Here is a 27,497-nt window from a genome sequence, read left to right as displayed (position 1 = left end):
CAGCCCACAAAATGGCTGGGGCATGTTCCACAGGGGGGGATGCACTGGGACAACCGATCTCAGTGATCACGGGTAGGAGGAGGAGTTACGCTAAGACTAGACCATGTCATTACAGAGGGGGCAGGTTTAGTCGTTGTCTGAGGACTATTCCTGCCTCCGGGTCTGGTCCTGACCGGATGAATACTAGAATCAGCAAGGGATACCCACATGACCTGAAGGTGTTGCTGTGCAATGCCAGGTCAATGATTCATAAGACCACTGCCATCCATGACTTGATCATGGATGGAGGATTTGACCTGGCATGTGTAACAGAGACTTGGTTGGATGAAGCAGATGGGCCTGTCCTTGCCGCTGCTTGTCCACCAGGTTTCTCTTATGCACAGCAACCCAGGTCATGTGGGCGGGGGGGGGGGGGTTGCAGTGATTTTTAGGAAGTCATTAGTTTGCACCAGGCATCCTATTGGGAAGACCCAGTTTTCCGAGTGCATGTTCTGGAAGTTGGGCAATAGGGGCAGTACAGGATTCCTTTTGGTGTACCGACCTCCCCGCTGCACCAAGGATTCCCTGTCTGAGTTGCTTCAGGTCGTGGCGGATGTTCTCCAGGAGACACCTAGTTTGGTCGTCCTAGGGGATTTTAACATCCATGCCGACACGACCTTACAAGGGGCCGCTCGGGACTTCGTGGAAAGCATGGCCTCCATGGGGCTGTCCCTGAATAAGTCTGGCCCAACCCATAGCCGTGGACATGCCTTGGACCTGGTGTTTACCTCTATGGATGTTGGTGACCTGACACTAACTAAAAGTGAAACAAAAGAAGTGCCATGGTCAGATCACTTCCTGGTGCAACTGGACTTCTCTGCGACCCATCCCCTCTGCAGGGAGGTGGGACCGATTCAGATGGTCCGCCCCCGCCACTTAATGGATCCAAATGGTTTCCAGAGTGGTAGGGGATGCTTTATCCCATGTTGATGGCCTTTCAGCTGATTCCCTGGTGGCCCGCTGGAATGTGGAGTTAATCAGGGCTATTGATTGTTTGGCTCCGAAGCGCCCTCTCCGATTGTATGGAGCCCAGACAGCCCCGTGGTTTTCCACGGATCTGAGGGCAATGAAACAATCGTTGAGACGGCTAGAGCGCCGGTGGCGGATAACTCATTCCGAATCTGACCGGACACAGGTTAGAGCTCAACGTCGAGCCTACCAAGTGGCGATAGCAACGGCGAAGAAGAATTTCTTCACCGCCTCTATTGCATCTGCAGAAAACAGCAGCAGGAGACTTTTTCAGGTGGTTCACAATTTAGCGGAACCACCTGCAACATTGGGGCCCAGTACGGGCCACATGTTCTCCTGCAATGATTTTGCAAAGTTTTTTGCAGATAAAATTGCTCAGATTTGGGAAGAAGTAGACTCCACCGGAGCAGGGCCGGGGTGGGAGAGTGCTAGAGTCCTGTCTAGTCAAGTTGCGTGGGATCAATTCCAATCTGTTACCTCCGAGGATGTGGACAGGCTGCTTGGACGAGTGAAGCCAACCACCTGTCTCCTGGATCCTTGCCCATCCTGGCTTATAAAAGCTAGCCGGGAAGGACTGGGCGATGGGCTTCGTGGGGTGGTGAATGCTTCCCTCCGTGAGGGAGCCTTCCCAGACCCGCTGAAAGAGGCGGTTATTAAACCGCTTCTTAAAAAACCATCTTTAGATGCAGCCACGATGGCCAACTATCGCCCAGTCTCAAATCTTCCATTCTTGGGCAAGGTGATTGAGCGAGTGGTTGCTGAACAACTCCAGGCACGCCTGGAAGAAGCGGACCATTTGGATCCCTTCCAGTCGGGATTCAGGCCTCATCATGGGACTGAAACTGCCTTGGTCGCACTGGTTGATGATCTTCGGCAGGCTAGGGACAAAGGTGAGAGCTGTTTCCTAGTTCTGCTGGATCTCTCAGCGGCGTTTGATACCATTGACCATAACATCCTTCTGGACTGTCTTGAGGGGCTGGGAGCTGGGGGCACTGTCATACAGTGGTCCCGCTCCTTCCTCCTCCGTGTTCAGAAAGTGGTGGTGGGGGATGAGTGTTCAGACCCCTGGGCTCTCACTTGTGGGGTGCCTCAGGGTTCTGTCCTCTCCCCCATGCTTTTCAACATTTACATGCAGCCGCTGGGAGAGATCATCAGGAGGTTTGGGCTGGGTGTTCATCAGTATGCAGATGACACCCAGCTCTACCTCTCTTTTAAATCAGAACCAGTGAAGGCGGTGAAGGTCCTGTGTGAGTGTCTGGAGGCGGTTGGAGGATGGATGGCGGCTAACAGATTGAGGTTGAATCCTGACAAGACAGAAGTACTGTTTTGGGGGGACAGGAGGCGGGCAGGTGTGGAGGATTCCCTGGTCCTGAATGGGGTAACTGTGCCCCTGAAGGACCAGGTGCGCAGCCTGGGAGTCATTTTGGACTCACAGCTGTCCATGGAGGCACAGGTCAAATCTGTGTCCAGGGCAGCTGTTTATCAGCTCCATCTGGTACGTAGGCTGAGATCCTATCTGCCTGCGGACTGTCTCGCCAGAGTGGTGCATGCTCTGGTTATCTCCTGCTTGGACTACTGCAATGCGCTCTACGTGGGGCTACCTTTGAAGGTGACTCGGAAACTACAACTAATCCAGAATGCGGCAGCTAGACTGGTGACTGGGGGCAGCCGCCAAGACCATATAACACTGGTCTTGAAAGACCTACATTGGCTCCCAGTACGTTTCTGAGCACAATTCAAAGTGTTGGTGCTAACCTTTAAAGCCCTAAACAGCCTCGGTCCAGTATACCTGAAGGAGCGTCTCCACCCCCATCGTTCTGCCCGGATGCTGAGGTCCAGCGCCGAGGGCCTTCTGGCGGTTCCCTCATTGCGAAAAGCAAAGCTACAGGGAACCAGGCAGAGGGCCTTCTCGGTAGTGGCCCCCGCCCTGTGGAACGCCCTTCCAGCAGATGTCAAAGCGATAAACAACTACCTGACATTCAGAAGACATCTGAAGGCAGCCCTGTTCAGGGAAGTTTTTAACGTGTGATATTTTAGTGTATTTTTGGTTTCTATGGAAGCCGCCCAGAGTGGCTGGGGAGGCCCAGCCAGATGGGTGGGGTATAAATAATAAATTATTATTATTATTATTATTATTATTATTATTATTATTATTAGTGCCCCAACTCTGCTGCAAACACACAAACAGACCTAATTCGGCCTGCTGCCAACTGGCAGGGGGATTAGGAAATGGAAGACTGTTTAGATTGCCGATCGAACGAACGATGGGCAGAGTGCCGCAGAAGTGGTTCCTGCGCGTGCCCCGTGGAAATGAAAGGGAGCTGCGTCAAGAGACATGCTTGGTGGACTGTGTACAATGCTGAAGTCTGCAACCAAATGAGATCCCCTTCTCCAACAGAGCACAGCTGTTAACTACGGAAAATCCACCTGGGAAGCAGCCAGGCACAGCTGTGGAGGGAGAACTAAGGGCTATGCTTAATTCCAGAGCTTTTCAGCCTGCATGTTCTAAAAATCTGCTTGTGCCCGTTTAAGATTTGTCCCCCAATGAACCAGCTGCACTGGCTTTTGTTTTGTTGTGTTGTGACAGGGGTCAATTTATGCACATCAAAAGACAGGCTGAGTCAAGACCAACAAATCTCATTTGCTGTGATTTGATAGAAAGGTTGCCTGCAAGTCTGAGCTGCATGATTGCGTCTTTGGCTTGTGGCTGATAGAGGAAAGAAACACTACCTGTAAGATTCACACCTGATGCTCTTAGAAGTCATTTGAAAGCCCATTGATTATTATGGGTTGCATCATATCACAGGGCAGGGACACAGGTCACTAGGGCAATGAAACGTTGCTTAAATGACCCGCAAAAGCTAGGCGGTTTTTGTCGAGAACTACAGGAACTCCTCATTTATCCTGAAATCTCTCAGGAACCTACCCATTTGTCTTGGAGTTTAGACTCTCCAAGCCAAGCATTCCAGTGGTTTTGAAAATTTCTATCTCCATTCGTGCAATTTTCTAACCCTTTTGCTATCTTTAATCCATCTGCCCTGGGATTTTTTAAGTTAACGAAGTTGGGGGGTGGGGTGGAATCATTTCAAAGATACATGTACAGCCAAGTAAACCTTGAGCAAATTTAACTTATCATAACAAATTAGTAGTGCTGATCGGGTCATGTACTAAACAACCCCACTCCTGAGTGTCTGTAGCAGAACGCGAGCAAACTGCAGGCGGTTCCGAGGGGCAAATGCTCCAGCCCCATGGGGCATAGCTGGCCAGGCCTGTTGGGTCTGTAAAGGGAGAGCATGCTAGAGCACAGCCTATGCTCCCTAGTGCGTTAACAGGGGAATATCAGGAAGGCAAGCTGCCTTTGTGAGAAGACTGTGTCCGCCTCTACTCATTTTCCATTCAAGGAAAACTGATATTCTCATAACACAGTTTCAAAGCCACTGCAGTACTTGATAATGGCTGACAAATGTGCTAAAAGCATTCCTGTGTAGACAAGCATATGAAGTTGTGTAGACAGCTGAGGCAATTTTAACCTGTTTTCATATTTAAACTTTTCCACATTTTCAAGAAGGGTTGTGAATTTACTGTTTTATCTCTTTGTAAATCATTTCAATTGTGTGTTTGTTTTTTTACAATCAAGCATTGTGTAAATTTTATGGAATTAAATAAGTAAGTCAATAAATAATCCAACATCAGCCACTCCAGCATATGCACCAAAATCAAATCATATGCAGTTTGCTTCAACTTATTAAAAGCTGCTCAAGCTGGAGATCCAAGATTTGTACAATGCTTACTGACTGTTTTTAAACACAACACATAATTTTTGTGATTTACCACAAGTCTTTAAAAATGGGAAATTGGGAGTATGAAAGGAAAAGGAGGCAAGGGGAAGAAGAGCTGTGCAGAGCATGTGCCGACTGTTCCTAACGTCATGCAACTTCTTGATCGCTCAGCCTTTAAGCAAAGTCCACCAAGGGGGACCTGAACTTAGGATTCCAAACTTTTCTTATCCAAAGGCGGCTTTATAAACCCTGCAAGTCAGATTGCAAAGCAGACGCCGTTACTCACTTGGCCACGGCCAGGAGGACGTGGGGGTCGTGCTCACATTTCTTCAAAGCGTCCACACTCTTGGTCTTCCTCTGGGGTCTTGCCTCTAGGAAGATTGCTTCCGACCACAGGATTCCTAAAAGTCAAAGAAGGTTGAAGTCGGACCAGGTAACAGACAGTGGCAAGCTGCTATCGCTTACTCACAGCAGGTATTATAACCTTCTAGCCAGCAGGCTCCCACACACAGAAAAAGACTTCAGCATTTTAATTTGGGTAGCTTTGCATACATTTGCTGTCAGCAGATGCTCGGTACTTCTGCATCTCTCTGAAGACTAAAACCTCTGCAGATGCTAATACTGGCAACACAAACAGAAGGGATTAGATTGCTGAGATCCCCAAACTGAACAGTGTGCTTCTGAATGATGCTTCTCACCTGCCCCTTTTGCATGTCCCTGCTCAGAAGCAACCTCGCCAGGTGGAGTGGAGCTGAAACGTGAGCTTACCAGTAGGCCCTTCACAGCCCAAGACCCTCGTACCTATGGGACCGCCTCTCCCGGTATGCCCCACAGAGGACCTTAAGGTCCACAAATAGCAACACCCTAGAGGTCCCGGGCCCTAAGGAAGTTAGATTAGCCTCAACCAGAGCCAGGGCCTTTTCAACACTGGCTCCAGCCTGATGGAACACTCTCGCTCTGTCTCATGAGACCAGGGCCCCGAGGGATCTGATTTCATTCCGCAGGGCCTGTAGGACAGAGTTGTTCCGCCTGGCCTTTGGCTTGGAATCAATTTGATTCCCTCCCCCTCTATTTGGGGACTTCCCTGGCTTTTTTCTGGCCCATGTAGGACCAGTCTGGAAAGTTAGCCTTGGTGAAGACTTGACCTTTTCATCCCGAAAAAAGTTTTTGATTTGAGTTTCCATTGAAATGAGGCTGTATTTTAATGTTGTATTTTAATCTTGTTTTTAAGTTGTATTTCAATCAACTTGCTTTTATATCGGGTGTTAGCCACGCTGAGCCCGGTCTTGGCTGGGGACGGTGGGGTATAAATAAAATTTATTTTTATTTTTATTATGTGAACCGCTGTTGCTTACTGGGGAGGGGAGGTTGGGATGGTGATGGGGGGTTGGTATGATGCAACCACACTGGAACAGCCAATGCAACACTCAAGCACTGCGCTGACTTCCCCACCAGCTCATTCCCCCAGGTAAGCAACAGTGACCCTTTGTACCTGCCAGGAAGCTAGCATAGCAGCTTTGCACCACCTGGTGAGCCATTTCTACGATTGCGGTGCAGAACTCCTTGCCACAAAAGGTCTCTCTCTAGCCACCCTCTTGATTAAACTTCTGCAGTTACAATAACTATTTGGCCTGAATGTTGTTTTGACTCTTTCCCCCCTGTGCTTTCTAACAAGCTTGAGTTTTGAGTTTTATTGCTGTTTTTCCATACTTGACTTTAGCACTGTAGACAATACTGAGCTAGGTGGACCAGAGGTCTGACGCAAGGGAAGTAAAAAATCAATACATGGGGAGGGGGGCGGGAATCCAAATAGCAAACCGTGAAATCCAACAACTCGGAGCATGACACCCAGTTTTGTGCAAGGAAGCAACACAGGCAAGCTGCCCATTTGGGGCTGGGCTGAGGGGGAAATATCCCATGTGGGCTGGGAGGGGCTTGGTTTGTATTGCGGCCATCACCCCATCTGGATAGCTCGGATGAGCTCAAGCAGCACACCTGAATCTTGCAAAGGAGACTTACACAGATGTGCTTTCATGACTCTTTGTTTTAAAGCAGGCATAGGCAAACCTGCCCTCCAGACTACAATTCCCATCTTCCCTGACCACTGGTCCTGTTAGCTAGGGATGATGGGAATTGTAGTCCCAAAACATCTGGAGCACAGAGTTTGCCTGTTTTAAAGGGCTTTATATCCTACATCTGCAACCAGCCCACCCTCCCCAAATCAGCCCCTTCCTTCATTTAATTACTACATAGATAAAAAAAGATTTTTTTTTTTAACATCCTGGTGATTACTACAAAAGAACATTTTTTCAGTCACTGCATTCATTTCTCAACATTCAAGAACTAAGAAATAAGCCCTGGTGGGCCGAACTGACCGTTTTCAATCTCTTTATTTGCTTAGTATCAAAGGAGGGCTTTTTCTCCATAGGAGGCGGCTTGGCATAGAAGATAAGCGTTAAGGTTGCTCTGGGCACCTTTGCTGTAGGCAAGCCAGCCATTCATTAGGACCACCCATAGAGAATTTTAACTGCCACAGATAGACCCACACAGAGCCTCTCTCAAGCATCAGCTCTCCAGAGATAAGCAAACAAGACTGAGTGCAAGCCTCCAGAGGGAGACGTGTCAGGAAACTGAAACATGCACCACCTGGTAGACATCTGATCAGAGTTTTGAAGGAGAATGAGGCCTTTGTAGACTGGGGCTTAGCGGACCAGAAAGAGGCATGGCAATGTCAAAGTTCAAACCCATGGATTGCCCAATATCTATTTGCATTGAGGGAAAAACCACAGATCCTGCTGACACTGTATGGTTGTCCTAATGGCCAGGACAGGGAAAAGGATGCTATGGAAGTACAAAATGCAGACAGGTATCATGTGAGGGGGGGGCCTCACACAGTTTGAAGGGCGGGCACATTGAGCTTGCTTTAGAAGAGGCGTGCCAGCTAGCCTAAAGCTGTGATGCTAATTGAGAGGGTTGTGTTTTTAAAAGAAGTTAACTCAAAGGTTAAGCAAAGGCCAACACACGAAAGAGAAACGACCCCTCTGTCACCTGAGTTGGGACACTCTTGCAGAGCCTTGGCCATCAGCGTATTGGCGATGTTCTTCAGTCCAGCTCTGTATTCTAATCGCACGGATTCCAACCTGCAGGAGGGAAAAGCACCACGTTTCAAGAGGTTAGCAAAGCTGCAGGAGATTTCTAAGAAATGAAGGACATGAAATCTCCGTAGGTTCTCTTGCTCACCACAGGTCTTGGTTCTTTGGATTCTTTAAGCGAGACTTCTCCAAAATGGCTCTGGCTCGGGTGAGCTGGCCGACCTTCTCCTCCAGCCTGGACAACAGAAGCCAAAGGGGTATGGAACCGGGGCATTTCTTCAGCTGTTTGGAAGGGAATAAAGCCTTACTCAAGGAGCCACAACTGCGCACACCATTGCAGTCACAGACACTTCGGTTGCTGAAAAGACCTGTGGGCTACAAACCTTAAGTATTTATTGGATTGGACTCTTTTCATTGCAGGAGGAATTATCTCTGCACCATCATGGAATGGGGGTTGGAGAAAACAAGAATTTATTTGTCCTTAGACAACTGTTCCCGTTAACAAGTCCAAGCTGGGCACATCTATGGAGAGCCTGGTTTATTGATCAGATACTTAAGAGCAGCCTCGCTAGTCAGTCACTTTCCCGGAACAACTCATTAATCCTCACGGACAAAATCTGTCCGAGCCAAACAGTTAATGCAAAGGCATGCAAGAATTACTGGGATGGGAGTGAAAGAAGAATTGCTGGCATGCCTGATAAAACGTTGACACTGACCGCAAGGTTGATGCAGTGGCTGCAATGATCTGAGCCAGGAGCCTGACCTCTACTGCTTCTGTTTGGCTTTCCACAGGGACGCTCAACTGCAGAGGCTACTGCTGGAGCTTTCCATCTTCTCCCCAAGGAATGAGGAGGAGGCGGGGAAGAGGAAAAGGTAGCAGTTTGTGCCCTTACCCCTTGGTTATAGGCATCTCGGGCTTTTTCTATCAGTTCCTCCTGCTCCTCTATTTGCCCCTTCATCATCCACAGCTTAGGGAAGTCTTCATAGTGCTTCAGCGCTTCCTCGCAGAGCTCCTGAGCTGCAGCAATGTTCCCAAGAACCCACTCGAGTTTGACAGACTTCATGAAGACCTAAGAGGATGAAGGTGAGGGGAAGAGAGAGATCATCTCAAAGACCGTCACAGCCAGACCACACGTATTCCAGTCCAAACACACCCACAGCTTGCAAGAGCTATTATGCCCCATAAATACCGTATTTCTTGCTCTATAAGACTCACTTTTTCCCTCCTAAAAAGTAAGGGGAAATGTGTGCACGTCTTATGGAGTGAATGCAGGCTGCGCAGCTATCCCAGAAGCCAGAACAGCAAGAGGGATTGCTGTTTTCACTGCGCAGCGATCCCTCTTGCTGTTCTGGCTTCTGAGATTCAGAATATTTTTTTTCTTGGTTTTCCTCCTCCAAAAACTAGGTGCGTCTGGTGCGTCTTATAGATCGAAAAATACGGTAACTTTTTGTACTGTTTGGTTGCTCATTTCAACAAATTTAATCGAGTTTGTACTGGACCATGAACACTTGGGAAGCAAGATGTTTAAAATATTAAAAAGCAACTCAAGCAAAACTATTGAAAAGACCCAGACTGTAACTGGTCCCAGAGCAGATGCTTCCTCTTGTAATATGTCACAGGCTCAATCCCCAGCACCTCCAGTTGAAGGACTTGAATGATGAAGGATTGGAAAAAGACCCTTTGCTCAAACCATCACCATTAGACTAGACAGAGAAATGTGTCCAGGTCTGTAAAGGTGGTTTCATACATTCACTGGGACCTGGGTGGTGGTTTCAATGCTGAAATACCCGCAGAGCTATGCATGGCTTACCCTGGCTGTTGGGGCGCTGCTACGAGCCTTGGCCAACAACCTCCTTGCTCTTTCGTATTCGTTATTTTCAGATTCCAACTTCACCGCAGCCAGCCAAATCTCCTCGCTGTTCGGGTTGGCCTGAATAATAACAGAAGGGCAGACAAATATACGTAAAGGAAAGAAGTGGAGGGCGCTAAAAGGATGTTGCTTCTTTGAGATCCACCAGCCCTGTTCTTGCTCTATTCCATTAGAGGTAGCAATTCATGTTCTTCACAGAGTGTGGTGCATGAAAGCCCAACACTACACAGTCCTGTTGGCAGTTCAGGAATCAGATACCACCTTCTGATTTGCTCAGTGGAAGCTGCCAATGGATCTCTGATGGATGAGCTACAGTGCTGAAATGGCACTCACCAAACACGGGGTTTATTTCTTTCTTTCTTGTGCCAATATCCCACCACTCCTCCCAGTGTGAGTGAGTGTGTGTGTGTGTGTGTGTGTGTGAGAGAGAGAGAGAGAGAGAGAGAGAGAGAGAGAGAAATGTGGGGCCACTACACACACACACAAACAATTTTACAAAAATTAAGAAACATGTAATTTTCCTAATAATTATTTGCAAAACATGACAGGCCTCATCAAGGAGAGACACAGAGTAATAATAATAATAATAATAATAATAATAATAATAATAATAATAATAATAATAATAATAATATTTATACCCCGCCCATCCGGCTTCCCCAGCCACTCTGGGCTGCTTCCAACAAAATATTAAAATACAGTAATGCATTAAACATTAAAAGCTTCCCTGAACAGGGCTGCCTTCAGATGTCTTCTAAAAGTCTGGTAGTTGTTGTTCTCTTTGACATCTGGTGGGAGGGCGTTCCACAGGGAGGGCGCCACCACCGAGAAGGCCCTCTGCCTGGTTCCCTGTAACTTGGCTTCTCGCCATGAGGTAAGTGCCAGAAGGTCCTTGGTGCTGGACCTCAGTATCCGGGCAGAACAATGGGGGTGGAGTCATAGACGCATGGCTCTCTGTTTTATGGCCCCACTCAACTTACATCACTTTTGCTTCAAATGGGACAAGACAGCGATGCCAACCTCCTCTTTCCAATGGGAGCAGCAGAGGCAGTTCTGTGGACTTTCCTTGTCTGACCAGGCCAGCAACAAAGCATACCCTCTTTCTTTTTCACACTTCCTTCGGGTTCCTTCCTTGGGAACCTCGAAGCTGCTGCTGGCTCAGGCACTTTCCCTCCAGGCAAAGTGCTTTTAAACAACTGCATTTAAACAAGCAAATGACTACTCAGAAATATTTGTCTGTCAATCCTGAGAATTCATTAACACACTCAAAACAGGGCTCTTCAAATAAAACAATCCGGCTGGCAGTTTGCCTATGAGCAGCAGAGTATGAAATATGTTCACTACTGGCTTCTGATACCAGTTCTGGCACAGAAAACCACACAAAATCCAGGCTCAGTCCCCTGATGCCGTGGCCTTTGTCACACTAGAAGAGAAAAGTGGGCAGGTGCAATTTCTAATAGCGCAAACAAGTTCATCGAGATGTACAGGCAGCCCTGGTGCAGACCTGAAAACAGCCACTTGCTTGGGGTGAGCAAAAATCTCCTCAAAGTGATCAAGCACAGGTGCTTGTGTAAAATGGAGAAGAAATTAAAGTTTTCCTATGTCCTGCGTGAACAGGCCCAACCCTCAAAAAATGGTGTTGAGCTTTTGGCAAGGCTACCTTCATCACTGTAATGTTGCAGGAAATGCTAAAACATGGTGGGACTCTGCATGTGGAACGGACTCCCCAGAGGCCCACCTGCTGCCAACATGATAATCTGTTAGGTATCAAGCATTTTTTCATTCCCCCAGAGCTTTTAATGCATTTTTTATTTTTATTTTTTGTATCTTTATCTCATTTTTCTAAACCACTCTGCCTGCTCCACTGAAGGGTGATATATAAATCTTTAAAATTCAACTGTTTCTTGCAAAAAGCAGTCACTGAGGAAGGCTGTTCAGTGCTGAAGCACTTGCGATAAAGATTAAGCAATATGCTTAATCTTTTATCCAAGTTTCCAAGAGACTTAGTGAAAAGACCAAAATATTGGGTAAAGAAAAGTCAGGGTATTACAGCCAACATTTTATTTAAATATGAAGGGCACATAGTGGATTATCTGGATTCTGGTGATTAAAAAATTTCAGCTATAGGATCCCGCTGTATTTCATTGTCATGGGACAAAATACAATCCCTCAATGAGAGAGCGCTTCTTGCTTGTAGCATCACGTCTTGTCCCCATGATAATGGACACAGCGAAGGCCGCGCAAAGAGACGCACACTCACCTGGAAAGCCAAAGCCAAGATACTCCTGGCGGCAGGGACGTCTCCAGCAAGCCATTTCGATTTGGCTCCCATGAGCCAGAGGACTTCGGCTTTGGGGCAGTGAGCCACGGCCCTCTGCAGGAGAGCCTCTAAGGATTCCCTGCAGGGACAAACGAGAGCACCAGTGACCCAGAACGCTGAGCTCCGCATATTGTCAGCCAGTATTAGCCATTGCTACCGTCACAAGAGCCCAGAGCCATAACCTTTCCTCACTTATTTCATCAAGGAGGTTTCAAGAAATGCTGTACCATGACACAAACCGCTGCCCACTTAAAACTACAAAATCAGCTTCTGGAAAACACTCTCCAATGTGGTTCATTGGAAAAGGTGAGTAATAAGAAGCAGAGCAAGGATAGCTCGTATTTTCCAGAAGACACTGCCGATAAGCATCTTTCAAGCCATCTACTTAACATATTATGGATCACAGTACCCAATACTTCTTTAAAAAATGAATCTGTCAGATGGCAAGGGTGGCTGCTCACGAGTAACCAGGCAGGACTCCGGCCTGTCTTTTACCGGTTTTATTTAGGTGCAAACTATTTACAGTGCAGAACCCGAAAGTTCATGTCTGCCTCAATCGCTAGCAGAATCCGGGAGTGCCTGTTTCCTGGACCTCCTCCAGCATAAAAGCCTCGTTACGCCCAGCCTTTTCCTTCCCTCTTTGCGCTTTAGACTTCTGGGCGGGGTGGGCGACGGAGGGGGCGTGCTTCCCTCCTGGCCGGCTTTGCCAGAAGTGGTGCTGAGGCTCCCACCAGCATCCTCTGGTCCTTTCACCTCTTCCCCACTAGAGGTGGGGTTTTCCTCATCACTCATCACCTGAAGAGGAACTGCTTCGCAAGATTTTCGGAGGCTCCCTCTAACACAACTGTCCCTCTGTGTGCCCCCCCCCCCCAGTTCTGATGGCAGTTCCCTGACAAATCCTACGAGAAGGATCATGGAAGAATATTTCAGAGATCTTCTTCCTTAAATGGGATAGGCCTATCTACAAAAGGGGTTTCCCCTCCCAAGATGCAACAGGTGAAAGCAAACACACACCCTGCAAAAGTAACCATCATAATGAACTGGGATCAAGCAGGACCACGAATGTAACGTACCTGGTTCCATGATTCTTTTCAAAATAGGCTGCTCGCAACCACACACTTTTCTTGCTGGGGAAGACTTGTAAGGCGTAGGCATAGATTGCCCGGGCGCATTCAAGCGCATTGTGAGCGACGCACTGTGGGAACACGAGAACACAAAACTATTGGGGCTTCTGCGACAAAGAGCAAAGTTGGTCAACATTTATGTATCTGTCTTTTCATGACTTTTGTGTGTACACACTCAACAAAAGGGATTTCTGTGTATTAGTTTCTCTGTCAACCAGATGATTCTAGAGTGGTAAAGAGGGTTGATTTTCCCCCAGCTTGTATGGATGTGTGTGGATTCCAGTTCAGTTTAATAATTCAGAGTGATCATGGATCACTCTGATCAGGCTGATCATTGTCCAGGATAACTGCCCCAGACTAAGAAGCAGTATCGCCTTGCGATTTGCCCTAAAATTGGGTGCAATAGCCACAATGCAAAACACACGAGAATGTAGCGAGAATGTAGCAAATCTCTTCTTTACAAGGACTTCACGGAGCGGCATGTAGTCACATCTCAAGTTGCTTTTTTGGAATCCAGACGCTTGGAATTGGTTGTGCTCAAAACAGGTTTATGTGTGAAAGAGTATGCATAACAAAAGAGCCCTCTAGGTTAAGAAATGAGAAACGCTTCTTAAACATATTCGCACCAGGTTACGCAGTCAAGTTCCACAAAATACAGCTGTGGACCAGAGCTTTTGCACACATCAGAATACCAATGGAATCAGTTTTTATTAGCTAGCACCATGGCCTTCAGGGAGGCTCAGATGCAGGCCAGCACAGCGTGGAGAAATAAAGTTATCTCCAGCCACCGATCCTAGAAAGTCCACACCACTCACCTCTCTAGATTCACTATCCTGACCCATTACAGTGGTGCCCCGCAAGACGAACGCCTCGCAAGACGGAAAACCCGCTAGACGAAAGGGTTTTCCGTTTTGGAGGCGCTTCGCAAAACGAATTTCCCTATGGGCTTGCTTCGCAAGACAAAAATGTCTTGCAAGTTCCTGCGGGGTTTTTTCCCTTTTCCCCCCTTTTCCTAAGCCCTAAGCCACTTATCAGCTGATCCGCTAAAAGCCGCTAAACCGCTAATAGCGCTAATCCGCTAAGCTGTCAATGGGCTTGCTTCGCAAGACGAAAAAACCGCTATACAAAGAGCCTCACGGAACGGATTAATTTCGTCTTGCGAGGCACCACTGTAGTACCACACATTAGGCAGCTGATCCAGGGTTAGCAAATTTTTGCACTTGGGATCTGAACTTACGCTGTCGGCATCTTCCATCCAGGTGTGCTTCCGGTCCTCTTCCTCAATCCCGATCCCAATCACGGCTCTCATGACTGCCTGGCATGTCGCCACACTCCCAGCTTTATCACACTCCTCTGCATCCTAGAAGCAACATCACTACAATTCATGCTGGGCACGGGAAATTCGGGACTCGACAGAGATGCAACAGCCAGTTTTTATAGTATTGTATGTTGAAAAGTCTACTTTTCCGCCAAAGTGGTACCTATTCATCTACTTGCACTTTGATGTGCTAAACGGCGTTTCCGTGCGCTGCTCTGGTTTCGCCAGAAGCAGCTTAGTCATGCTGGCCACATGACCTGGAAAACTGTCTGCAGACAAACATCGGCTCCCTCGGCCAGTAAAGCGAGATGAGCGCCGCAACCCCAGAGTCATTTGCGACTGGACTTAACTGTCAGGGGTCCAGTTACAGATAGGTAGCCGTGTTGGTCTGCCATAGTCAAAACAAAATTAAAAAATTCCTTCCAGTAGCACCTTAAAGACCAACTAAGTTAGTTCTTGGTATGAGCTTTCGTGTGCATGCACACTTCTTCAGATACACTGAAACAGAAGTCACCAGACCCTTCTACATAGTGAGAAGGTGGGGAGGGGTATTACTCAGAAGGGTGGTGGGACTGGGTGATTGGCAGATAGCTGTGATGAGCCTGTTGACGACTCTTAACGACTGCAATAGGTCTTGCAGGAAAAAGCAAGGGGTGAGAAGGTGAAAAATGTCAGGGGTCCTTTACCTTTACGTTGAAAAGTTTGAATAAAAAATATTTTTTTAAAAAAAAAAAAAAGTCCTGCTGTATTCGGTGGAGCTTCCTCCCAGGTAAGTGTAGATAGGATTATAGCCTCTTTTTTAAAACTAAAACAAAATCTACCTCTCCTCTTCCACAGCACTTCCTGTATCTCACCACAGTTACACCTGGAAAGCATCTGGGATTTCTCCTGCCTTTTCCCACTCTATCCATCTTTGGCAGATGCCAGTCTGGAATACTTTAAGGTCCAATACATTTATTCCTGTCTGAGCTTTCGTAGACAAAATGGGAGACACTCAGACCTATGGTGAGATCTACTGAATGCCCCTCGAGCTATACCCACAGCATCCACCTTGAGCACATGTTACGGTGAAAAACGAGGTCATTCTTAAATAGGGTTTCCAAAGAGACAATCCAAAGCAGTACCTGAATCCATTGCTCCCGGTTTATTTCCACCCCGTTGGCCCTTAAGGAGGTGATGGCTCGGTCAATGATCTTCTCCACCATCTGAGTGTTCCCGTTGGCCTCCTCAAGTTTGGCAGCTGTGATCCAGATGTGCCTGTCTGTCGGAATGTTCTCACGGGCCTTGTTCAAGACTTTGCGGGCGTTCTCGTACGTTTCCAGCCTCGCTAGGGCAAGCCACAGCTGTATTGCAAGGGCAAAAAGGGTTGTCATTAAGGCAACAGAACTTATCACCATGCAGATTTAACAGCAGTTGATTCTCCAATGTCTGTTCTTTCTCTCTCCCCCCTTTTTTAAAAATAAAAAATGGATTACAAGAATAGCCAAAAGTGAAATAAAAAATGGAATTTATAAAAACAGCAACAAAAAAAGTCCAAAAATTATTCACACCCCAGCTAACTAGTCTATCTCCAGCAAAATCTCACATAACATCTCAAGGATAGGAAGAGAAATATAAAAACCCATCAAACACTCAACTACCAGAACGTAACTAATTTGCTGTTTTGCTACATTCCACTGCCATAACCAATGATTGCTAAGCAGCTTCAAACCCTGGTTGGAGTTACTGTGAGTAACCCTGGTGCTGACACGATACTTAACCAGAGCCAAGGCCTGCAGGGGAATTTGCACTAGAAAACGAAAACACAGGAGGAAGCACAAGCAAAACGAGAGCCTGCTCCACCACTCTTATGGCATGGTTAAGAGATTGCCTGTATTAAGTCTGCAATAGCACAATAAGCATTTGAAAATTAAGATCTGTTTTAGAAGTTCAGATTTACTGATTACTGCTCATTTAACTTTTTGCAAGAGGATTGTATGACTGAAGCACATTCAGGGGGGAGGGGACTGCAGCAATAAAACTACTAGCACATCTGCAAAGCTAAGCAGGGTCTGGTATGTTTTCGAATCGGATGGGGGAAACCGCGTGTTAACATTCCTACATTGCAGGGGGTTAGACTAGAAGGCCCTTCCAAGTCTCTAATTCTATGTTTCTGTTATTCCTCCTCCCCCTGCTCCCCTATGCCTGCCCAGTGGGTTGCATTTTACATTCGAAATGAGATCCATACATATGAGAAATCGCTAGGATTACAATTGTGTTATTAGAGGCTTCAACTGGATTTTAATGATGCAGCATAGCCAAACTGAAGCATGCGCACTCATTATTTGAGAGTGGTAAAATAGGATGGGATAATTTTGATGGGAGTGAATTAAATTTGCAGTGGTAGCAAAAAAGAACTCTTCCCAGTAGCCATGGAAGTTGATCTCCCATCCAGTTCTCAGATGAATTTGAGAGATGGGGGAAACCTATCTTTTGTACTTCCCACTGCTAAACTGGGGAGTGGCAAGCAACAAACAAACCCCAGTTCATTTTCATTTGGGGGCCACTGTCTTCCCCGCCCTCAAATTCCACAGTTGTCATCTGAGATTTTTCATCCCAGTCTTATTACAAGACCACCCAGAGCACAGTCTGAAGCGGTGAATGGGAGGGATTCGCCAGCTTACTTCCACGCTGGTGGGGCAGCATTCCACAGCTCGGCTGAGCATTATCCTGGCATCCTCAGGCTCTTCCAGCTCCACAGCTGCTTTCCACAAGCGGACAGAGTTTGGAACATGCTCCAGTGCTAGAAAATAGTAAAAGGAAAACAAAAGATCAGTTAGGTTGAAGGAGTCTTATCCAGAGTAGGCTGATGACCAAACGATCACTAGAGCATTACTTGCAGATTCACCACAAGGGGCAAAACCTCTGAAGAGTGCAGGTGAACTGCCAGTGATGACTGACAAAACTTTCAGTGGCATACTAGATTTGGGAAGTGGGAATATGCTGTCCTTAAAAAAGGGTGACTTGCCCTAACGGGGAAGAAAAATTATTTAGCTTCTATTTCTTCTGTAGCTTTGACGTTTTCTAAAATTCCATCTCCAGCTTTCTTACATTTAGACGGCAAAGTTATTATAGAATCAAATAGTGCAAGAGGCAGATTTGAATGACAGCTCAACTGTTAACCTTAGCAAGCATAATCTGAGGCTTCTTTTTTTTGCAAAAACCTCAGATCTTAACCTAATAATTCTGCAGAGGCTTCCTCTGTGACCAAATGCATACTTAAATCTCTTGTCTCCCTTACTTTTCTTTTTGGCCTTAACATCCTGCTTGAGGAAGAAGTTCTGTACAACTTGAAACGCTCAACAGCACATTGTGAATTTGGGCTGGTTCTAATAAAAGGCATTATTTTTTCCCTCTCACTTCCTGTTTGGAACATTTCTCTAAATGGACCCACACAACTAGCTGCTTTGCTTTTCAAAATAGTTGCGGGCAGTTTTAAAGGACACTCTTCCAAAAAGCAATCAATACCGTGCCCCTAAAACAGATTGTTTTGGAAAAGTTTTCTTAAAATGCTAAGGCCTGGCTTTAATAAAGAAAAAGCTGCTGAACCCAAGGATGATTTTCTTCAGCAACCCAGGGCAGTCTCTCCCTCTGCTTATGAAAAGAGACTCTAAAAAGGCAATTTTAACCAAGCGCCTTTTCAGCAGACCTGCAGAACAGCGTTAGAAACTAAGATATGAAAGCTAAGAGCTAAATGGCACCTTAAACCTAGGTTATGGGCGCAACAACAGAACATCTAGGCACACTTTTTATAACAAGAATACAAAGCTGAAAATGAATGAACTGCAACTAAAGTATTATGTTCATTTGTCACATGGAGTAGTTCTTCCCCTGCCCACCCCCTCTAAACACTTTTAGGCGCAGCACTGCATTCAGAGCTCAGAAACTGCTTGTGCTATTGAAATTCCCTGTCGCAAAATGCGCCTAGAACAATGGGAGTTTCAAACACTACTGCAGAACCTCATGTCCAAGGTGGCAACAGAAAGAGTCCTCTTTCTTCCTGCATGTGGATAACCTAGAAAACTGAATGAAACGATTTTATGGGCAAAATCCCAATCTGCCTGAACGGGGTTTCCACCCTTTTGCTTGCCTCGGTGAATGTGCTGTCACATCCGGGGAGCAGGATAAATAGCAGTGCTTCCCTCCACCCATGGAGCTTCTGGTGGGGTGGGGGAGAAGAGAAAGAAAACCGTCCCCAGAATTCCCTGGCAATCCCCGCTCACCACCACCCAGCTCGTAAGGCTGGGAAGAAGGCTGGCGGGAGTGATTTGGCTCTTGTATCGTCATGATGTCCTGGGCACCTTAACTATAAAACAATCAAACCAGAACACTCCTTCCCACCAATTGCTGCTGAGCACTTCAGCTGTGTAGGCAGAACCAGGTCTTGGCAACCAAAGCCAGACAAAAAAATCACAAGACCTTGGGACTAAAACTTTCAACTTCCACAAATCTGTATCTTCTTCATGGAAAATGATATACTCCGTGTAACAACATTGTTGTTGTTGTTTAGTTGTTAGTTGTTTAGTTGTTAGTTGTTTAGTCGTGTCCGACTCTTCGTGACCCCCTGGACCAGAGCACGCCAAGCACTCCTGTCTTCCACTGCCTCCCGCAGTTTGGTCAGACTCATGTTTGTAGCTTCAAGAACACTGTCCAACCATCTCGTCCTCTGCCGTCCCCTTCTCCTTGTGCCCTCCATCTTTCCCAACATCAGGGTCTTCTCCAGGGAGTCTTCTCTTCTCCTGAGGTGGCCAAAGTATTGGAGCCTCAGCTTCAGGATCTGTGCTTCCAGTGAGCACTCAGGGCTGATTTCCTTAAGAATGGATGCGTTTGATCTTCTTGCAGTCCATGGGACTCTCAAAAGTCTCCTCCAGCACCATAATTCAAAAGCATCAATTCTTCAGTGATCAGCCTTCTTTATGGTCTAGCTCTCACTTCCATACATCACTACTGGGAAAACCATGGCTTTAACTATACGGACCTTTGTTGGCAAGGTGATGTCTCTGCTTTTTAAGATGCTGTCTAGGTTTGCCATCTCCTTTCTCCCAAGGAGCAGGCGTCTTTTAATTTCGTGACTGCTGTCACCATCTGCAGTGATCATGTAGCCCAAGAAAGTAAAATCTCTCACTGCCTCCATTTCTTCCCCTTCTATTTGCCAGGAGGTGATGGGCCCAGTGGCCATGATCTTCGTTTTTTTTATGTTGAGCTTCGGACCATATTTTGCGCTCTCCTCTTTCACCCTCATTAAAAGGTTCTTTAATTCCTCCTCACTTTCTGCCATCAAGGTTGTGTCATCTGCATATCTGAGGTTGTTGATATTTCTTCCGGCAATCTTAATTCTGGCTTGGGATTCATCCAACATAGTACACATTTTAGTTGTGGGAGGGGGGAGTGGCTCCATGTCTCCACTTGCCCTCCTACCATGATGTTTAGCAATGCATACAAACACATGGGACAACCGTAACTTCTCTTGCTCCAAGAAACAGAACTCATTGAAGCAAGCTGAGGCAGGGAAACTTTCAAAACGAAGATGTCTCATCACACTTTTTTACACTGCTGAATGTAGAGAGGGGAGAGAAAGAGACGAGGGGCTGCCATCTACAGCAGCAGTCACTAACTCACGTCACTATAGCCCCATGAGACACCAGATGCAACTCTGAATGCAGAGGCATGGATGCATTAATTACACTAATGGTGGCGATGGATGCATTGTTAATTATGCATGGTGGGGGAAGTATGGCCCACAACTTGGATTATTACCTATTAATTGCCCAACCCTTCCTCAAAAGAAATTCAGGGTGGCATAAATAGGACGGTTATCGTGTCAACCACCCTGTGAGATAGTTATGGGCAAAGAAAAAGCACCGAGTGAGCTTACTGGCTGAACAAGTACTTGGATCAAGGGGTCTTTAGTTTAAGCCAATACTAATTTCGCAAATTAGATGTCGATCCTTAGAATCCCAAAACTCCCTTTTCCCAGGAAGGAAAGACAACCAGAAGCTGGGAAGAAAGGCTGGTTAACTAGGGGAATTTGACTCTGCTGAGCCTCACGGTGAGACAATATGGAAAGATCAAGTCCAGCTGGTCAGACCAGCAAACAGGCCTAATCTAGCAGCTTTTATGGGACTCAAGAGGTATTCTGGTCACCAGATCAAAGAGCTATTGCAAGCTCAAGTCCTTACACTGGACATGCCACTTGCCCCATCCTTGTCTAGGAGGCAGCCAGTTAGGTCAGAAAGGTAGAACACAATCCTCTATGCTGAATTCATTTCTGTAGCACCCAGGTTAAAAACATCACATGAGAACCACACACCACTTCCAACCACGTGTGTCAGGGTTTTAGGGAGAGAGGAGACAGAGAGCGAGGGCGAGGAGGAAGAGGACGACAACGAGCCGAGGTTGTCCCAAAGTCCGTCTAGCGAATCAGAGGATTCCCAGAAGGGAGCCCCCCTGGTCAGGCCAAGGGGCAATAGAGAGGGAATCAGTCAGAGAGAGGGGAACGAAGAGGGAATCCCCAGTGGGAGTGGCAAAGCGGGACCAGCTCCCCCGTCGGAACGGAGTAGAGGGGGGGGAGTTGCCAGTGTGTCAGAAAGAGCAGGACAGGAAGGAGGAAGGGGGAGGAGTTCGGAGCAAGACGTCCTGCCTGAAAGGGAGGAGTGTAGTACCGAGAGCAGCGTAACTGTAGAAAGGAAGGTCAGAGGCAACGTACGCGCGCCAAGTTCAAATATAGAGGCGCGCGGAAATGAGGAGAGCTCTGAGGAGGAGCCTGGTGCCAAAGCACGAAGGAGGGGGGAGCAGGCGGGAGAAGACTCAGCCTCTGGGGAGTCCCGGAAAGAGGGAAGACAGGGGGGCAGGAAGACCCTGCGGAAAAGGAAAGAGAGGAAAAGGTGGAGCAGTACAAGCCTCTTAAATTGGTGCAGGGGAGGGACGGACTCAGAGGGGACTTCTAACATCTAAGGGTAACAGATGCGGAGCCACGGAGTTTGGATGTAATGACGACAATGATCTTCAATAAAACCTTTTGTATATAGCTTGGACTGGACTTTGGTCTCTTGTGAGCTGGGACCCAGGGTGGCTCTGACAGAAAGTCCCCTCCAAAGAACGCAAAATTTTTTTTTTTGCAAAGCTCACGAACGGTGACAGCCATGACTGCGGAGGAGCAGTTGACAGCGCTGCGAACTACAGTTTCCGAACTCACTGCTGCAGTCCTTGCGTCTCAGAAGAAGCATGACGAAATGGAGAAGCGCTGCCAGGACCTGCAAACAAGGTGGGAACGTGCAAGCAGGGAAGGGTTCCCAGGGTCCAGATCAGAGGGGATTGGACTTGGACGGAGGGGGGGCAGCCTAGTCACCCACTTCGATGGGAACCTGAAGCACTACCCCAGTTTCAGAGCAGACGTTTTGTATGCATTGCACTTGCTTCGTCATGACTTTAAAGATGAGGAGGAGAAAGTGGGGTTTATTGTTTCTCACTTGCATGGGCCGGCCAGAGACTGGTTGCGCAATTTGTGGCGTGAAGATGGCCCTGCCCGCCGCGATGCAGATGAATTCATTAAAGCGATGGATGCCTGCTTCCAGTCTACTGTAGATGTGGATCTTGCACGCAGGGAAATTTTTGGATTGCGGCAAGGCAAAGCCACTGTGCGTCAGTACCATTCTAGATTTTTTGCTTTACTGACTGCGCTAAGCTGGGAGAAGGATTGTGCACCTGTGAGGGATTTGTTCTGGGAGGGGCTCAGCGGTCCCATTAAGGATGAACTTGCCAGGGGAGACAGACCCCAGACCCTGGAGGAGCTTGTGCAGAGGGCTTTGGCGATTGGGATACGGCACGAGGGACGTCCTTGGCACACTGAGGAAGAACGTCAGGTGCGTCCACCAGCGAGGACGTCTTCTTTCATCCCCAGGGAGTTCAGTCAGTCACATCCTTCGCCACTGGGAAGGCAGGGGGAGGAGCCCATGGAACTTGGTGGTGCTAAGGCTCAAGCAACAGCCAGAGCCCCAGCTTCCGGTGCAGTGAAGGCAAAGCCTCCTAGAGGGACCAGGAAGTGTTACATTTGCGACAGTGCACAGCACATGGCGAAAGAGTGTCCCCAGAGGCTGCAGAAACACACTGCAGCTTTAGCAACTGTTGCAGCAGAAATGATGCAAGCAGAGCAACCTCAGGGAAACGACAGTGCCTGGCTGGAAGCAGAGCTGCTGGGGCTCAGCCAGGCGAATCTGTAGAGCAGTCCCCAGCGCTTTTGCAACGCACAGACCCTTTACCACCCAAGCCAGCGGTGCAGCTCACTGCAACACTTCAGTTGCCGAATGGAACCACCCTGGAAGTCCCCATCACGATTGATTCTGGGAGCAACGCAGATTTTGTGGGGACGCACTTTGTCAAGCAGCATCGCATAGCGCTTCTGCCAGCGACAACACCTCTGAACGTAGTCACGGTGGATGGCAGGAAATTGCTAGGAGGACAAGTTGTGCAACAGACGCCTCCCATGGTGATGAGGATTGGAAATCATCGAGAAGTCATCAGCTTCAATGTCACCCGCCTTTCAGACACGCCTATAGTATTAGGCATGAGTTGGCTGGAGAGACACAGTCCTGCTGTAGCGTGGTACCAACGGCAGATCACCTTTTGCTCATCGTACTGTGCTCAACATTGCATCCAGTCCAGCCAGGAGGAGGGAGCTGAGCAGCAGTTGCAACTTGGCATGGTGCAGGCAGTACCCCGCAAGTACGAGGGGTTCCTGGAGGTTTTCTGCGAGAAGGAAGCTGACCAGTTGCCGCCCCACAGGCCTTATGATTGTGCCATCGACCTGGTGCCAGGGGCGCAGTTGCCGACTGCAAAGCTGTATTCCATGTCTGAGGACGAGATGCAAGAACTCAGGGAGTTCATAGAGCACAATTTGAAGCGCGGATTCATCCGAGAATCGAAAGCGGTGGGGGGCAGTCCTGTTTTCTTTGTAAAGAAGAAAGACACGCCCCAGAAAAGACTCATTGTGGACTATCGATTCATAAACAGTAAGACCAAACCCAAGGCCTTCCCCATGCCCAAGATAGATGATCTCCTGGCAACCGTAAGGAAGGGGAAGATCTTCACCAAATTGGATCTGCGTGGAGCGTATAACCTCATACGCATCCGGGAGGGCGATGAGTGGAAGACGGCCATGTTCACGCCTCTGGGCACGTACGAATACAGAGTTATGCCATTTGGTCTCCAAAATGGATCTCACGTCTTCCAAGCATTTATGCATCACGTGCTAGCGGGACTTCTCTACAAGAAATGCGTGTGTTTCCTCGACGACATCCTGATCTTTTCGGAAACGGAGGAGGCCCATGAGAAGGACGTAAAGGAAGTCCTGCAGAGACTACGGGAGAACAAGCTCTACGCCAAGTTAGAGAAGTGCCAGTTTGATGTGACGGACGTGGATTTCCTAGGCTACAAGCTGTCCGACAAGGGGCTGGCCATGGACAGCGCCAAGGTCCGCGCGGTGTTGGACTGGAAGAGCCCTCGCAATCGGAAGGAAGTCCAAAGATTCATCGGCTTCGCCAACTTCTACCGCAAATTCATCAGAGGTTTTGCAAAGGAGACGGCAGCGATCACGGACACTCTCAGTTCCAAGAAAAAGAGGTTCGTGTGGACGGAACAGGCGGAGCGCTCTTTTCAGAAGCTTAAAAGCCTTTTCGCCTCCGAGGAGCAGCTGCTGCACGTGAATCCAGGCAAGCCCATACGACTAGAGACCGACGCGTCAGACAGAGCGGTTGGAGCCGTACTCCTGCAAGAAGATCCACATGGAAACTGGAGACCCGGTGCCTTTTACTCCAGAAAGCTCAGCAAAGCGGAGCAAAACTACACCATATGGGACAGGGAGCTGTTAGCCATTCACGCAGCTTTCAAAGCGTGGCGACACTTCCTCATAGGAGCCAAGCACACAGTACAGGTCCGCACGGATCACAAGAACCTAGAGTATTGGCGCACGGCGAAGCTCCAAAGCCAGAGGCACATGCGCTGGGCGGAATTCTTCGCGGATTTCGACTTTCGGATAGAGTACGTCCCAGGAGATTCCAACGTTATAGCCGATGCGCTATCCAGGAAACCGCAATATCTCGATGAAGCGGCGCCTGTAGCAGCCAAGCACATTTTCGCACCGCAGGCGTGGTCGTGCGCTGCCGCCACAGTAGATCTGGACGCGGTGCGACGCGCGTTGCAAGTGGATCAGTTCGCACAGTCCAAGATGGAGGAATTGCGCAGAGGTGTGCAGAGTGGCGAAGAGTTCCAACTACGCGACGGGCTGCTAACTCGCAAAGGTGCCCTCTACGTGCCAAGCGACGAGCTTCGCGCAAAGGTTCTGCAGCAGTTGCACGACGCCCCCAGTGCGGGCCACTTCGGTAAGGAGAAGACAATAGAACTGGTGGCAAGAGACTTTTGGTGGCCCCGGATGCGTGGAGAGGTAGCGGATTACGTCGCCAGGTGTGACACTTGTCAGAGGTTCAAGCCAGTACACCAGAAGCCAGCGGGGCTGTTGGAACCGCTGGAAACGCCACAGCAACCGTGGGAGAGGGTAGCTCTGGACTTCGTTACTGACCTGCCCAGCTCCAGGGGGAAGACGGCGGTACTGGTGGTTGTGGACCTGTTCACCAAGATGGCGCACTTCATTCCATGCGCAAAGGTGGCGACGGCGGAACAGACTGCCAAACTCTTCATCGATCACGTGTTCAAGGTGCATGGGCTGCCGCAGTCCATCCTGTCCGACAGGGGGCGCCAGTTTGTTTCCAATTTTTGGCAGAAGCTTTTGGGTATCCTGAACGTTAAGATCAACCTCACGTCGGCGAGACACCCACAAACCAACGGCCAAGCTGAGAGGGTCAACGCGATCATGCAGCAGTACCTGAGATGTTACGCCAACCAGCGACCAGCAGTTTGGGTGGACTACCTGCCGATGGCAGAGTTTGCCTATAACAACACGAAGCACGCGTCCACGGGGGTGACGCCGTTTTTCGCGAACAATGGTCGTCACCCCAGAACCTTCCCGGGGTTCGTGGCACCGGGAGAGGGGGTGCCGCAAGGAGCCGACCAGTTTGCAGCGGAGCTGCAGGAGGTGCACGAAGAGTTGCGGAGACATTTAGAGCTGGCCAAGCAAGCATATAAGGTGCAGGCTGACAAAAACAGGAGAGAGGGAGAGGAGATCCAGGTGGGGGACTGGGTGTGGTTAGCGGCCCAAGCGATGCCAGCCAAGTCGTTGGCCAAGAAGAAGCTGGGGCACAGGCAGTTAGGGCCGTACCAGGTGGAGGCTAAAATCAACCCTGTAGCCTTTCGACTAGCCCTCCCCGAAGGTTCCAGAGTGCACCCGGTCTTTCATAGATCGGTGCTCACTCCCTACAAGGCACCGCACAGGTTTCAGGAGTCTGACACAGTCACGCAACAACACACTAAGTCACAGGAGAGGGAGAGGGCGCCTAGGGCCGAACCACTCAACGAGGTCACAGAGATCCTGGACTCGAGATGGGGGCAAGAGGGAGTAGAATATTTTCTAGTCAGAGAGGGTGCCCCAGTCAGTGCCAATGGTTGGGTGCCGGGCTACGCCTTAGACGAACCTCTTTTAAAAGACGAGTTCCATGCCCTTTTCCCTCATAGACCCATGCCAGCCGAGTACTTTGATGACTGGCTCTTTACGCCCACATGTTCAGGCAGCACTTTCCACGGCTTTTCTTCAGCTGAAGAAAGGTCGCCGGACTCCAACTCGCCCAGGGGATCGTGTTCGGGGGTGGACACAGAACCCTCTTATTGGTGGGACGAGCAACCAGAGGAGGACTGGCGCAGGAAATGGCTGACGGGACCTTGGCAGGCAGCACCGGACCAGGTACCAATGGAGGAGGGAGAAGAGAACACCTTGGGTCAAGAACCCGAATTCGAACACTCGTACAACGAACTGCAAACAGAGGAGATGGAGGTGCAGAATCTGTATCCTGCGTCCGCCTCCGAAGAGCGGCAGCTTCCACAACCTGCACCCGATGAGAGAGAGGGGGGAAGGGGGGGCTTCGAGGGGGGGATGGATGTCAGGGTTTTAGGGAGAGAGGAGACAGAGAGCGAGGGCGAGGAGGAAGAGGACGACAACGAGCCGAGGTTGTCCCAAAGTCCGTCTAGCGAATCAGAGGATTCCCAGAAGGGAGCCCCCCTGGTCAGGCCAAGGGGCAATAGAGAGGGAATCAGTCAGAGAGAGGGGAACGAAGAGGGAATCCCCAGTGGGAGTGGCAAAGCGGGACCAGCTCCCCCGTCGGAACGGAGTAGAGGGGGGGGAGTTGCCAGTGTGTCAGAAAGAGCAGGACAGGAAGGAGGAAGGGGGAGGAGTTCGGAGCAAGACGTCCTGCCTGAAAGGGAGGAGTGTAGTACCGAGAGCAGCGTAACTGTAGAAAGGAAGGTCAGAGGCAACGTACGCGCGCCAAGTTCAAATATAGAGGCGCGCGGAAATGAGGAGAGCTCTGAGGAGGAGCCTGGTGCCAAAGCACGAAGGAGGGGGGAGCAGGCGGGAGAAGACTCAGCCTCTGGGGAGTCCCGGAAAGAGGGAAGACAGGGGGGCAGGAAGACCCTGCGGAAAAGGAAAGAGAGGAAAAGGTGGAGCAGTACAAGCCTCTTAAATTGGTGCAGGGGAGGGACGGACTCAGAGGGGACTTCTAACATCTAAGGGTAACAGATGCGGAGCCACGGAGTTTGGATGTAATGACGACAATGATCTTCAATAAAACCTTTTGTATATAGCTTGGACTGGACTTTGGTCTCTTGTGAGCTGGGACCCAGGGTGGCTCTGACAACGTGCATCAAGTGTGTACTCTCAAAATGTGTTCCAACTTTGTGAACTCTGCCCCTTCCAGACCACCTGGTTACACAGGGATTGAAGGTGGATGGGGAAAAAGCTGAGCACAATTCAGAGCTAGATCATTTGCTGCTTAACCTTAAAGTA

General features: G+C 48.8%; 1 protein-coding gene across 1 annotated transcript in view; it reads right to left on the bottom strand.

Annotated features, from left to right (window-relative positions):
- PRPF6 (pre-mRNA processing factor 6) overlaps positions 1-27,497 on the bottom strand; it is a 46,282-nt gene that overhangs the window by 3,143 nt on the left and 15,642 nt on the right. Inside the window, exons 10-19 of the mRNA XM_081867582.1 lie at positions 17,176-17,294; positions 15,637-15,855; positions 14,432-14,554; positions 13,144-13,265; positions 12,011-12,149; positions 9,691-9,810; positions 8,773-8,949; positions 8,028-8,161; positions 7,836-7,927; positions 5,074-5,188 (exon numbers count right to left, since the gene is read on the bottom strand). Coding sequence (XP_081723708.1) covers positions 5,074-5,188; positions 7,836-7,927; positions 8,028-8,161; positions 8,773-8,949; positions 9,691-9,810; positions 12,011-12,149; positions 13,144-13,265; positions 14,432-14,554; positions 15,637-15,855; positions 17,176-17,294 — 1,360 coding nt within the window. The remainder of the gene's footprint in view (positions 1-5,073; positions 5,189-7,835; positions 7,928-8,027; positions 8,162-8,772; positions 8,950-9,690; positions 9,811-12,010; positions 12,150-13,143; positions 13,266-14,431; positions 14,555-15,636; positions 15,856-17,175; positions 17,295-27,497) is intronic.

Source organism: Podarcis erhardii, assembly GCF_964252035.2.
Source record: "Podarcis erhardii genome assembly, chromosome: 6".
In the NCBI taxonomy this organism is placed as follows: domain Eukaryota; kingdom Metazoa; phylum Chordata; class Lepidosauria; order Squamata; family Lacertidae; genus Podarcis; species Podarcis erhardii.
Note: the sequence above shows the minus strand (reverse complement) of the source record. Positions and strands in the feature narration are given on the sequence as shown.